The sequence below is a fragment of the Lates calcarifer genome, linkage group LG9, assembly GCF_001640805.2.
Source record: "Lates calcarifer isolate ASB-BC8 linkage group LG9, TLL_Latcal_v3, whole genome shotgun sequence".
NCBI lineage: Eukaryota > Metazoa > Chordata > Actinopteri > Centropomidae > Lates > Lates calcarifer.
This window is the reverse complement of record NC_066841.1, coordinates 12,418,206-12,432,938: the sequence shown is the minus strand read 5'-3', so window position 1 is coordinate 12,432,938 and position 14,733 is coordinate 12,418,206. Positions and strand designations below refer to the sequence as shown.

Sequence of the window (14,733 nt, the reverse complement as noted above, 5' to 3'; positions counted from 1 at the left end):
ACAGCTGGTGCCTTTGCTTTATCAAAATGTAGAAGTCAATACAGGTGACTGTGACGAGACTGTAATGAATAATGTATCACACTGAGAAAATATTGCATCATTCAAAAATATTGATTGAAAGAAGTTTAGGTGTAAATATCACACATACAGCATTTTATATTTAACTGTAGGTAAAGGAGACTTCTACTTCTGCAATTAAATTACTGTTGGTTGCATTGTTTTGTAACTAAACAGATGGAGGAAAGCAGATTGGCATATGATAATATGACAAAATTATCTAATGGACTTCAGGAATGTGAAAGGGGCTGGAAAAGTGAGATGGATATGCCCCAGTAATTGAAATTTGTAGTACCAACATGCTGAAGTTTAGCCTCAGTGTTCTGGTTGTTGATGTTATTACCACTGAGGGAGAGAAAAAGCAAGATCAAGACAGAGGAAAATGGACTGAAAGTGGAGGGAACGTTGTGAAAAAGGAAAGAAAGCCATGAAATAGAAAAGACCCAGGGCCAGATTTCTAAAGACTTTTGCACCTTGTTTCAGACGTAGTCTTGTGTGTGTTATTTATCAAACCTGTGCCATAGCCTGAGAGCACAATTCACCTGTCATCTTGATCACGCGCACACACACACTCCTCATACACATGCGGTGCCTGTCAACTCACCTTTTGTGTGATCCATGAAATGTTACTCTATCCTTTATGCATATGTATTTGAGGAAGGATCATGCGAATGACAGAAAGATGTGTGTTGTTGACTTTATATTCCACTGGATTTACCATGCTTCCTACAATTTCAGAGTGCCTCTGCATCTCACAAAGATGTATTTGCAAGGGCCTGTTAAAAGAAGGTTGTGATGAGAAAAAATATAAATGTAATCGCCCAGCTCTCTGTTCAAATGTCAATGTCGAGCAGACAAAAGATGAATACATCATGAAAAATGTGAAAAGATGCTGCATTAAACAACAGTAAAGAACAACAGCTTCACAGACAAAAAGAGACCAATGAATGAAAGCAATATCTGACCATTTTATAATAGAAAACAAAGAGGGTTCAGAGAGTTGTGACTGTGTCGTTATTAAACTTGGAATTGATTTTGATGTTCACTGAGCTGCTAATACACTGTGGCAATTGGCTCTCTCTTGATGATTCATTTACATTTCTTGGGCCCATGTTTTAGCTTCTTTATATAACCAGTTGTTTTCTTTCTTCTCTCTCTCTCTATTTTTCATTACCTAAGAGGTCCATGTATTTATTCCAAATGCAGTGATTTTGCAAACTAAAAGGTTTGCTAAGATTATTTTAAGAATGTTTTGATTGTCTGAATAACTTTCTTGCTTTTTCTTTTCAATTGCAGCTTTAATAAATATTTTGGAAAATCTTTACCTCAGTAATGAGCATTTCTATTCCTGCATCGCTACAATATGACCTCTCCTGTAAGGCAGCTAGAAGGCAGTCCCAGTCTCCAGTTGTGTAATTAGCTCATGTTTCAGTGGATCAGTTGTTAATCTGATGCAGGTTGCAAGTGCAAATTTAATGGAAGGCTCATTTGTACTGTGCTTTCATATGTGTAAATGTGGTCAAGAGCGTAAATGGTACCTGACCTGTGCACATCTGCATGTTGGTGTACTTCTATTTTGGTGAGAACCTTTTTGTGCTCAAGACCTTCAGAGTGAGGAGAGGAGGATGTATTTGCAAATCAAGGTCATTTTGGTCAAAGCTCATTTCATCAAGGGATTTTTTAAGGTTAGGGTTGAAGAACATAGCCAAGCTAAGTAATTTATGTTGTTTGCCAAACTGAAAATGGAATCCACACATTTATTCCATTGCAGCTGAACTACAGGGATCATATTACTCCTCAGCTCTCCTCAGTGGCTACACTCATAGATTAAGGATAGATTTTATCAATATATTTCACAGCCTCACATGGCCCCAGTTACATATGAGACATGTTGGTCCTCTGTGAACTTGAGTGCAGCTTCACATGATCAAGTGGGCCCTCTTGAATGTTTTAAAAAATATGCATTGTCCTTAAGGGTGACCAAGTCTTTGCTAGCAAGACTTTGTAGTTGTAAAACCCCTTATCTGTAAATCTCAAGCATGCAAAACCACTTTTAAAAAAAATCCATATTTAAATATCCCTTTTATGTTTTAAGCCTGCTGTTTTTATTTTACATCTTAAAGCACTTTGTCATAGAACTCTGAAGAATGCCATGAAAAGAGATTATTATTATCTTAAAAGATTATTATATCATACAATCTGTGTCGTCCACCCCAACTTCCATCACGTCCAAAACTTTTAGTTGTAAGTAAATATTGAAACAGATTATTTCTAAGATCAATCAGGTATTGATCTACAGAAAAAGAAAGTTTAATTACTTTCACAAGGTGAGACATTTGTCTTTTTTTTTTATTGAAAAGCACTTATTCCCCCTGTCAAAGTTTCTCAAGGTCCTAATCAAATGTGAAAACTGCATTAGGCACATTGATGGTTCCTGTGAGTTTTTAATTCGCGCCACATGCAAAGTTGAGATGTACGCAGCTGGAATTTTTAGATCATACCCGAAGCACCCCTACATCTCCCTCAGTGATTAGAGACCCTGAGGGAAAAAACTATTTAAATGTTGCTGCCTTTTCCAAGTGATACAGTTAATTGTAAGGTCCTGACTAAGCTGCAGAAATTCACTTTGCGATAAAGGACATCTGAATTATATTTATTTAGGATAAAAATAATAACCAAGTAAATAATAACGAGTACAATGAAAATATGTTTACAATTGTAGACAGAAGGTTAATTAAATACATTTTTATCTATTAAATCAATGAGTTCATTCAGTGTAGAATTTAATGAAATATGGAGAGAGTTTTCCATCTTATTCTGTTAAGATCTGAATTGCTTTACCAGATGCTGTGGGTTTTCAAGACACACACTGATAAACAAAATTAAGACCTGTGTTTCAGTAAATTAAACCCATTTCTCATGAGATGTAAAAAGTATCACATATTTTCAACAATGCAAACAGTCACCATTTTTGGTGTGTGAAGCTGTCATTTTGCTTCTTTTTTTAAATTTACTCATAAGACTCTCTATTTCTGTCTCTCTTCCTCAGTCTGACTCTATATTTCCATCCACCACCTCTCTGGGCATGTTCTAACACGACGCATAAATTCAGAACCAATTTTACACCACATTGCCTTGGTTTCACTCCCCAAACACTGTCAGACTCTTGCACTCCAAACCCAGTTCGACTCTCGACCTGTTTAAGCGCACCAGACCAAAAGAATGACTACAGTTCTCCATATGCACTTGCACTGCATAGAACTTTTAATCATGTCTAAAATCTTTATGGTGCAGTGCAAAATTTTCATGAGTTATGCCATAATGTTTATGAAGTGAGTAAAAGAGAATAGTTCACCTAGCACTGCTTAGCATTTGCACAAGAGTTATGACTGTGTCCAGTGAACAAGAAGAAAAAAGATGTTGCTCTATTGCTGTCAATAAGCTACTTTTAATAGCAGATGTATGAGTTTTAGAGGGAAAGAGCAGATTTTAAGGTGCATAAAAACAGAACTGACAGTGTCCCTTATGAGCAGTATCTGCCTGTATTTAAAGTTCCCTCAACTACAAGCTAAAAACAACTTTTTGTTATTTATTTATTTGCCTCTCTGTGAGTCAACCAGCTTAGATACATTTATAAAAGTTTGCCCCAGAACACAGCAGCTTAACTTGACTGTTCTATTGGTTGTTATTGTTATTTTACTTGAAATACTGCCTTGATCTGGCATTTGATGTTGTCATCTAAGGTTTTCAGACATTTTGACAGAACTCTCCTTCAAGGTAGTTTACACACAGTGCTACATTCCTGGATTGATAAATTGCTTGAATGCTGTGAATATGCCCTACTGCATACAGTATATTCAGTCTTTGTTAAATTATGTGTACATGTGTACACTGTTGTGTACATTTTATGACTAGATTACATCTAGTTAGTATTGTAAGTATTTTATGTTAGGTTTTGTGAAGAAGGGCTATACAGATATGCCCTGATCTGACTTGGATGATCTGACTATGCAGCTAAACCTCCCTCCTCCCAATTGCACTGCAGTTTTTATAACCATGTACCATGAAAGATACAATTATCAAGTCCTTTTTAACTGACAGCACTTAGAAGTGTAGACTTATTATCATCACTGCAAGGATAAAGCTTTAGCCTCTTACAGAAGATATCATAACACATCATATGGATCAGGGTATCGACATAACACACCAACCCCACTGTACACTTTCTTTTTCCATGTTTTCATGTTTTAATTTGCTGTGACAGGTGAAGCATTTCCTCTCAGATGATCCCTCATAGCCAAGAGAAAAAAACATTGATTTTCTTTCTGTCCTTTATCCCCTTTCCACTCTGGGAGATTAGGAAGTGTAATCACTGTGATCCTGGGGATTATACAAGCAAAACATATGTACAACCATGAGGAAATTAGATGTTATTAGCATAAAGTCATTTTTAAAGGTGTGGCTTAGACTAAACCACTCAGTTATAATAATCTCTTATGTGATTTACAATAACAATCATCTTTAACAAAACTCCCCCTTGGACCTTTTATTTCAGATTTAGATTGCAGTACTGAGCTGTGCACACAAATGTGGGATAGGTTTTTTTTTTTTTTTTTTAAGAGTACTTATTTGTCTGTCAGTGATTTAACACTTTGCAAATCCCAACAATTATCACTTTCTGGCAGCCCCTGTGACTTTAGCAGGGATGTGTGTTGTGATGTTGCAGTGGCAAGGCAGTGCAAACAAAGCCTCTTAACTCTCACTGCCTTGCTCTTGCTCTCACTCTGACTTGAAGGCAGACAGGGGATGTGGTCCAATATGATTAGCAAAATGAGCTATAGAGACTTGGTAATGATGGACAAATTACTAACAGTGGCCAACAGATCAAACAAAGGGGTGGGTGGGAAAGAGAGGAGTGTAGAATTATTCAGCAACCAGCACATTGCAAAGGATAAATTGTATATTTTTTGGTTTCAGGACTACATATATACAAACATTACAAATGAATTAGTAAAGTTTGGGTCACCACTCATTCCCCATCCTCTGCCTTATTCTAGCCCAAACCCAAGTCTTTGACCTTCACTCAATCCTAGCCATTTGACAATTAAAGAAAATGTCAGTCAAAAGTCTACAAAATTATTCCTTTGAATTTGTTTACTAGCTGTCAAAACTTTACAAGATCATGTTAATGGAAGTTTGGGGGCTGGGTGAAATGATTAACGCTTTTACGTAACATCCAGTGAAATATGGCTAAAATCAGCTTATCGGATGACATGTTCATGTATAATGTAACCCAAGGGGAACATGTAAGTAAAAGTACTGTAAAGGACCTAAAACTGGACAAGAGGGAAAGAGATGTTTGATTACAACAGAGCATCTTATATGGACATATATAAATAGAGGAAATCAGAGATCCTAGATGACAATCCCATAATATAGGCAATTAATTAAAATACTGGCATCAACTGCTCACTTCAGTTTGATTTGATGTAGTTAAAGTTACACTATTCTGGTTTATATCTGAATCCAAGATTCTGTATTAATACTTTGTAATTCAGAGGACAGATATTTCCATTTCTCGGAATGATACTTGCACATAATGATACTTGAATAAGATCAAATTGTCCGTGTCACTGTTATTGTCTACTTCATTGTCATTGGTCGTATATTTCCCTAAAACTTAAAGGCATCAGCAACATTGAAATAGCAACAATAAACTAAAGAGAATGTTCTGCATACAAATGAAAAACAAAAAACACAGCAATTTTTTTTCCCATAAAGTGAATTAAGTGCCTTACACAGTTAACAAACTGAACTGAATTGACTCTGAACAGAATGTGTGAAAGTGTACTTAATCCCCTTTGTGCTCCTGCAGTACCATAATAACAATTATCATAACTACCCTGTGCTGAATAACTTTTGTATTCATAGTCTTGGAGTTTATTTTGTCTTATGTAGAGTTTATAAGTGCTGGTTAGCTACAAAACTGAAAAAAAAAACATTGACTGATTGATTCTCCTTCGATTTCTTTCCACCTTTTTACTCTTATCTCACTGCCAGCAACTGGAGGTGTGTTTGGTCCTCAAGGGGAATCAGGGTCAGAGCCTGAAGATGACAGCCAAATGAAGTTTTACACAGAGCAGCACAGAGGACGAAGGCGCGGCAAAGGTGAGAGGGAATGCAGGTGTACTTCTTTGTACACTCTTATAAATGACTTACATTTTAAACACATTAACTTGCACAGGGGGAACTCTCTTATCCCCTGCATACTGCTGAGAAGGCCATAAAGTAAAAAAGGAATAAAATACAATGAAACCCTTTGAAAAACAAATTCTTTCGAACTTTACCCTAGTTGAATATGAAGAGGAATAATGGAAGGGCGGCCTATAGCTGAGTGAAATGAGCCTAGACGTTTCTGGAATTGTCAGCATAGCTGGAAGTAGGAAGGAGTCATGCACGTTCCCGGTGGGGTTTAAAGTGCTGTTCCATGGCACAGCTCAATGACACTCAAAGCAGATATATGAGCTGATGTAAATGGAGGCTTGGTGATGAGCAAAGCTGAGTCAAATAACTTTGATGGGAAGCATGATTTTAACTTTCCCACATTGTGATATGTGATAGTGAAGACTGTGCAGATTCTGCATTGGTGTGTATGTCAGTGAGTGACCTAGGGAAAATGAAGCACAGAGTCTGTGTGTGTCCTTATTGGTATCTGCATTGTGATTGCAAAATAATGGAAATCAATGCGTTTCTATAATTTCCTATGCCTACAGTTGACTATCACATACTGTAGTTACAGATCACAAGTGTCTGGTCCTTTTTAGCTGCCTAGCACAGGATTAGACAGTTTTTTGCCCTGAATTACACGTAACAGGCAGCACTTCCTCTCAGGCCTGATCTTATTTTGGGGACACTTGAATATCAAATGCAACCTAACAGGCATAATTTAAAAGCAAGAAAATCCTCTGTACTCCTGAATATTGTAGTCATTGGTTAGGTTTAGAATTATGATAGATCATGCAGACAACAATATTTTCAATCAGTTTTGTGGCAAATCCAAAAATTTAACAAGTGACAACTTCATAACACAGAAAAGATGAATGAGACTGAAGCCATTTCCTGTTTTTGTTGTTGACTGTGATTGGGACCTTTTCTACTTTAGTGTATAATCACAATGATACAGCTACCTTGCTCTTTTTGTAAACTATGAAGTTGGAGAAGGGGTTGCACCCCTTGAACCAAACCTTGAACTGGCTTGAGTGTCTGGTTTAAATGTTCCTCATCTTTAACAAGATCTCTCAGCCCCAGAGACCCAAAACCGCATAAGGAAGGAAAACAAAAGGTTAGATAGATTTTTGGGCATGGATTTAAACCTTTGTACTAGGTCTTAGTGTAGGACTTGTAGGAATGTTTGTTATTTAAGTTCCTCTCAGTTTAACTAATTGTCTCTCTGAGTAGGGCTCCCCTTGAATCTGTAGTCTTCAATAAATTCAGTTCTTATTTACTCTCCATGGACCACAAACATCATAACAGTGTATGTATCTTTTGCAGACTTTTCTTTTTGACTTATGAAATTATTAATCAGCATTAATCACATAAAATAATGAATGAATGAAATTATTAATCAGTATTAATCACAGAAAATGGTTGATTGTTCGCAATTAAAGAAGTAGAAAGGGCTGAGGTGTATGGTTAGAGAGGTCCTTATCTGAAGTATGTGTTCCTGTTTAAATGGACACTTAGATTTTATTAGAAAAAGCATTCTGGGTACACAACTTGGAAAGACATAAAGTCAATGGTCGTGATCTGTGTTAAAGTTATGGCATCTGTAAAAAGCTTGGGCTTCCTTTAGAACATGGACAGAGAAAAATAAATAAGGAGAGGAAGAAATTACAGCTTAAGCTTGAGCTACAAAGCTTCTAAGTTTGCTTGGGGTTGCCTTGTGTGTTTTGATTGTTGGTTGCTTTACAGTCACTTACTGTATGTATTTGTCTACATGTCCATTGTTAGTGAGCATGCCTCACAGCAAAGACTAGGTGTTTGGTTTGTGGCCATAACGTAAGTGTTTGCCATCGTGAGCGTACATGCTTTTGTCTACTCAGTAGGCTTTTACACTAATTGAGGGACCCCTTCACAAGCCCAGTGACACCACCCCACACCCCAAACGGATTAGCTGCCCTGCCACTTTTGCTGTAGACAGCTGTTGTTCCTATCCCCTCGCAGTATTGTGACTGTGGTAGACGTGTGATTCAGTATGGATGGATTTATTATCCTAACTTAGTCTTTGTGCTTTTGACCTTGAGCTGCATCTCATCCATTTCCAAACTTCTGTCAAGATTTCCCTGGACTCTCCCGTCACTGGGAATATAGGGGGCTGGTGATTGAAGTCTGTAATGGTGCGTTGTTTCAGTTCAAACCACTTGAGCATTTGCACATTCCATCAGTGACTGATAACACCGGGCTTTAGTTGGAAAGTCACACTGTAGTTGGAAAATGTAAAAAATCTGAAATTGCTTGTTGCTCTGTTTTTCTGAGATACCAGCTGATCTGGTAACATAACTCTAATCAGAAAATGGGACATTTGTTCAATATACATCACTTCAGCAGCACAGACTGCCACCTGAGTTTCCCTGCTTAGAACAGGAAAACAAGAATAGGCTTACTGTTACTATTGACTTTTACAACAAACCTACATAGTTCAGGCAGCATACTTGGCGACTCTCTTCCTAGAGACTATTCACGCATTTCCTGAAGCCTGCAGATTCTGAGACCCTGTGATATTTTCCTGCATTCAGATGAAATAAAGTGCATTTTCAACAGGACCATGTTTAACATTTAAAATCTAGTGAGATCCCTGTTTCCAAACCAGCACTTTATCCTTCTCACATCCCAGTAAGCCTCCTTTCAGCATGCAGACTTCTCTCCTGTGATAAATATCAGTAGACAGAGGTTAAGCGGCTAATTTCATTCCCCGTACCCTGGCTTGGAAATGGGGAGCCCTGGCAGAGCCAAAGGGCAACCAAAACAACCAATCTATATCCCTGTCAGTGGCAATAAGACCATATATCACACTGGGAAATGATTCTGGGCTCAGGTATTCTAAGTCATCTTTTACTTACTCAGGCCATACTTGAACCCAGGTTAGATTCATAAATCAGGAGTACAATTAACTGTATTTTCAAGGATTTAGTTTGGCTTAGAGGTTGTACTTTGAACAAAGCATGGTCTTAAAGTGGATGATTTAGTCTTAGGGGTGTGGTATGTGTCTGCATGTCTCATGTGTCTCTGCAAAAGTAGGACGGTGTCACTCCCTGTCAAGGATTTTCAAATGCAGTCATCTGTTTAAGACCCTGATCACAGTAAAAAGGGGCCTCTGTAAAACTGTTCACCTTTGCCTTTTTTTTCTCTCTTTCCCTACCTTTAGGCCACCCACACAGCCCTCTTAATAAGGTCACCCTGACGCTGATTACCATCAGCACATGTGTCATTGCCATTGTCTATGCTACGCAGGATTCCTGCCCCCTCACTGTCAAGGTTACCCTCCATGTGCCTGAGCACTTTGTTGCAGACGGTAAGTGTGACACATTCATCAGACCTTAGCAAGATATTCAACTAAACCAAAAACAGTATATGATGTGTAAAACCCAGAAGCTGGTAAGTCTCACAAGCTTTTATGTCCAGTGGACAGAGGTCCTTTGCAGTAAAAGGAAAAATGCTGGTCACTGGCAAGAAACCCTCTAAACCAGATGAAACTCTGGTGAGGTAGACTGCGAAGTCACTTTGTCAATTTTGTGACAACTATAGATATTGTTAAGGCAAAGTAGAGCTTGGGTTTTAAAAAACGGATATAGATTTATGGACCATGTTATTAGTACAGCCACTCTCCACCATGGTACAGGTTTGTTTTGTTTGTTTCCAGCCAATAGCTCGATGGAGTTGTCCTTCAAACAGCATACTTTGGGGATGACTGTTGAGTAGCTCCGCACCGTTGTTGAGTGGTAAAAAATATTATGTAATTTGTATAGCTTCTGTTGTCAGGAGGAACAGCTAATGGACCAGGGACAGCTCGGCATGCTTCCCCTGTTTCTATTTACAAAATGGCTTGCAGTAAATTCTCTACCCCCCCTTCAACTGTGATTTGTGGTTTTCAATTTCCATGCTTTTCAGTGTCAGTGCCCCCTCTGCACGACTGATAAAGTACAAAAGACACACATCCATTCCAACAACAAAAAAAAAGTAAATCATGCGCTGGAACCAAAAAATGAGCAAAAATCAGGACAATAAAGCCCACACGCTGAAAGCTCCCAATGGAAAAAGAATGATTTATCATCACCACAAACGACTGAGTGACATTTTGAGCCATTAGACTGATGAAGAGCAGTGTGCTCAAAACATGATTTTTTTTTTTTCCTTTGTTTTTTTCACTGGGAGCTTTCAATGTGCAAACTTTATTACATGAGACTGCATACTGTAGATTGGAATACTAACCCTTTAGTTGACATGACACGGATGTTCTGTTCAGCTAATGTAACTACTCTAAGGTTTTTTCCGGTTTTATTTGTGATGTATAACAAGCTGTCCGTACAGCATACAAACAAGCTGCATGCTCCAAAATTGATATCAAAAAAGTAGAATAAATAGAACCTGGACTTAAACATTTTTGACAAAATGTAGTTTTACATTTTTAGTTTTTCTATTTACATCCTGACAAGGGGACAGTTAACAAAATATTTGCTAAATAAATATAATTCAACTATGCATGCATGGATGCCTAGGCAAGCGCTTAGAGAGCCGTCCCACTGAGTCTGTTTTAAATTCCTTTTCGGCCATGGGATAATTGTAAATTGGGTCCGTGTATTGGCAAGATACTGCAGTACAAACTTCACTGGGAGGAGAGGGGAGGGGGGTAATGGAGGATGTGCAAGGAGTTAAGTGAAGGAAGAGGGAGTGAAGAGCTGAGGCAATTTAACTAATGATTGCCATATCTCTGAAAGCAGTGCATTCACATATCAGTCGATCAGGTGCTCTTGCTGCCGGGGCCTCATCACTAGTCTGCCCACACACCCTCAATTTGTGTGCACACTGACACACAACAGAAATGGAACAGTGCAGAAAACTTATATGGTATTTACTGTAACATGTGCAGGTAAGATGAACACCTGTTAATTCTGATGTAAACCATTATAAAGTTTTTCATATCAGTGAGTAAGTAGAAAATGTGTTCGATCAGAGTTTGTATATGGTGTTAGTTTTCCTCCTGCCAGCTTTACACAATCTCTACAACTGCTTCTTGGCATGCTGTTAAATTTAATATGGATATGTGTAGCCCCTGTAGATTGATTATTGATTGGTCCTTGACCTTTGCTCTACCATTTTCCTTTTACACACAAGAATTATCTTTAAAATTTGGATAGACCTGATGCTCAGTTGTTTTCATGCATGTTTTCAAAAACTAATGGTTGGATTTCAATGAATTTCTGATTACTAAAAAAATCATTATTTTAATTTGGATGACTCCATGGCCTTCCCTTTAGTGCCATCCTCAGGACAAACCTTGCATACCTAGCCCCACTACAGGTAAGGCTCTTGTGGAGTGAATATGAACAGTATATCCCGAGGGAGCTATAATCAGGTCTTTAGATTTTTAGTTTTGTTGTTCTTCTGCAAACTCTGCACCATGTGTATATTGGAATGGGACTCAGAGAAACGGACACCTGAGGCAGAGCAGATGTGATGAAAGGTGGCCTTACACAGTAGTCTGGCAGGCATACAGTCAGCAGCAGGCAGGCAGTCAGAGCAAACAAACAAACAAATCCAACAGATAAACAAACAGAGCAAATCCAAACTGGCAAGCTGCGTATAAGTATGAGTTGGGTCAGGACAGGAACAGGGAGGCAATAAAAAGCACTGGAACACTATGGCTACATGGCTACAAGACATCACATATGATTTGACATACAAGACATGTGAGTTGCCCTCTATAAACTCCTCTCCATATACTGGAGAAATAATGAGTGATGGGAGGTAGGTGAGGCAGGCAGGTGATGAGGTCAGGCATCTGTATGAGCAGTACACTCAACAGGGGTGACTAGTAGACAGATGAAACATGGCAGGAGATGGTAAACACAAAACACAGAAGCTAAAGTGTAGGTAGGCAGCAAGAAGAACTGGGTAGCACTCGGAACAGCAGAGCTGTTTAGTCACTACTAGGTTAATATGCAAGTAATACACCTATTATAGTATTTTATTTTTTGGAAAATTGCAAATGGATATGAAGATATAGGAAGAAATAATCTTTGTCATCTGGTTGTGTCTAATCATGATCCTAAATGGCGATAATTATACAGTATATAGATAATTGAAGAACACAGCAGCATTTTTAACAGACAAAACCATATATAATGAATAATAATATGGCAAATACAGTGTCAGTATGTCAGTGACAGTGGCTGTTTCTTGGGAGAACAGTTGCTGCACTGCTGAATGTGCACTGCCTCTTTAATTATCTATCATTGTAGCCATGACACAGATGTGCAATACTTTCTATTCCACCCCTGTTCCCCAAAACAGCTGAAAGGGGGATTAATCTCACAAAATAGCCCCCTGCACTCAATTCTCAATATGTACGAGCAAAATTGCCAGCAATCAGCGATGTTCTGATGCACCACTCGAGAGGGGTTTCTTTACAGGTCTCAGAGAAACCAACCCATAATCTAACAATTGCCTCCTCACTGTGTGAGCTGAGGCCATTAGATTTCTCCACTATCTCAGCAAATGAGGGTTTCTGCCAGTTCTGTTCACTAAACTGCAGAGCTGCAGGAAATAGCCTTGTTATGCTCACCTCTGGTCAGCCTGACCTGGGAGATGCTTTTAGGGATCCTTTTTTGGAAAATTCTGTGTGTTTTTCAGCCTTTTGGCAGTGTGGTGGGCACTGAGTACTGAATTTACAAGAGCAATAGCAGCCCTTGTCTCTAAAGAAGTGCCAGTCCATGATTGTTTAATACTTACTAATTTTCTAAATGTAACACTTAGAAAAGTGTTTTTATAATGTACTTCATTTCAGGCACTATGCTTGTGTAGTTCATATGACTATAAACCCATTTTTATAGAGCACTCACATATGATTTCACCATATGAGGCACCTCAGCTTCAGCTTTTCCTCCATACTGCAGTTACAGTACAATAATGGCTACAAACAGTGCAATATTTACTTGAGGGCCATGCAGTATGCCTGTTATTGGTCTATACAGTCTAGATGAATGGCTCCAGTCAAGTTTGCTAGGTAGTCAGAAAATAAAACTTTCAACATATGAGAGTATTTTTGTTAGATTTTGCGTGGGTCAGGCTGTCCCGGTGCGACATTTTCCTGTCAAGCGAATAGAAGCAGCTGGTGACTTTATGTGTGTAGGAGGAGGCAAATGGTAGTTTATTCTATTAGGAATTTGGAACACTGAAAGCATTTAGAAAGCAAAAGCAAAAAAACAAAACAAAAAAGAATAGATTGGGGAGACTGGGGATATTGCTTTATCGTTTACCATACAAAGTAAGAGCAGAGCATTCTTTGGGGGATATTCCTCCTCTTGGGTTTTGCATTTTACTCCAGGGCATTGGCCCTGTAACTTTTCCTGTTATTCAGTTTTGATTGCTGGCTACTGTCTTAAGCTTTTCCATCTGTATTAATCCTCCCTTTAGAATATCAGCCTGGAGACCACCATCACAGGATCTTCACATCACGAAACAAAATAAATGTGTGAATCCTTTTTCGTCTCACAATTGCTGTCTAAATCTAGCTTTTGAAATACATTTTAAATTGACTTTGACACAGAAATGTATACTTACTCTGAATAGTTCGCAAATTTACCTCACGCCACCCAGTTGCATACACACAATATAGCTGTATAAGAGCCTTTGTGTTCACCAGAGAGCTGAGGCACAATCTCCTCACAGCTCCCTTTGGAACCAAAAGTCATTGGCATCAATTAGGGATAATCTTGTTCAGTGATCAGAGTTTAACGATTGGTCTGGGAGCAGTAAAGAAAGAAAGGTAAGTCAGCATCAATGAGCATAGCATTTACCGATTGACTTGTGAAACCCTTTTAGCCCCTCTACTGCAATTACCAAGGAAATCCCATCAATACACACATTATAGGTCTTAATTTTCTCATTTAAATTCAGCCTGGTCAGGATGAGAATTAAATTTACAGTGAAAACAAAAGAATTAGCTACTTTCTAATTGATTTTGCAATAGAACCACCAGGAAAAGAGCTTTTAAAAATACCAAACAATCAAGCCTTTGTGTATTTTTTTAACAAGCAAAATGTTATCTTGTGTTTTATTTTTTTCAGGAAGCAGTTTTGTGGTCAGCATGGGAAGTTTCCTGGACGTTTCTAATTGGCTAAACCCAGCCAAGCTAACCCTCTACTATCAGACCAATTCGTCCACACAGTGGGTCCGGGACTACTGTGGCCAGAGGACCACTGAGCCCTGCGAGCAGATTTGTGACCAGGACACAGGTTAGTTCATATTCAGTACCTGCAGACACACAAATGCACACGTGAGGGTCTAATTGTTGAGTAACTGCATTGATCATTATTATTTTTAAATGTATATTGCAGACTAGGGAAAAACTATTTTTTCATTCATTTTGTCCAATAACTGGTAAGCAATTCAGCAGCA

General features: G+C 38.4%; 1 protein-coding gene across 2 annotated transcripts in view; it reads left to right on the top strand.

Annotated features, from left to right (window-relative positions):
- The window catches only part of LOC108874064 (astrotactin-2), a 242,057-nt gene that overhangs the window by 102,130 nt on the left and 125,194 nt on the right, over positions 1-14,733 (top strand). The window contains exons 5-7 of one of the 2 annotated variants that reach the window (XM_018662442.2): positions 6,118-6,225; positions 9,482-9,628; positions 14,403-14,570. In XM_018662442.2, the coding sequence (XP_018517958.1) occupies positions 6,118-6,225; positions 9,482-9,628; positions 14,403-14,570 (423 nt within the window). The remainder of the gene's footprint in view (positions 1-6,117; positions 6,226-9,481; positions 9,629-14,402; positions 14,571-14,733) is intronic. The other variant, XM_051072918.1, reaches the window with a different exon arrangement.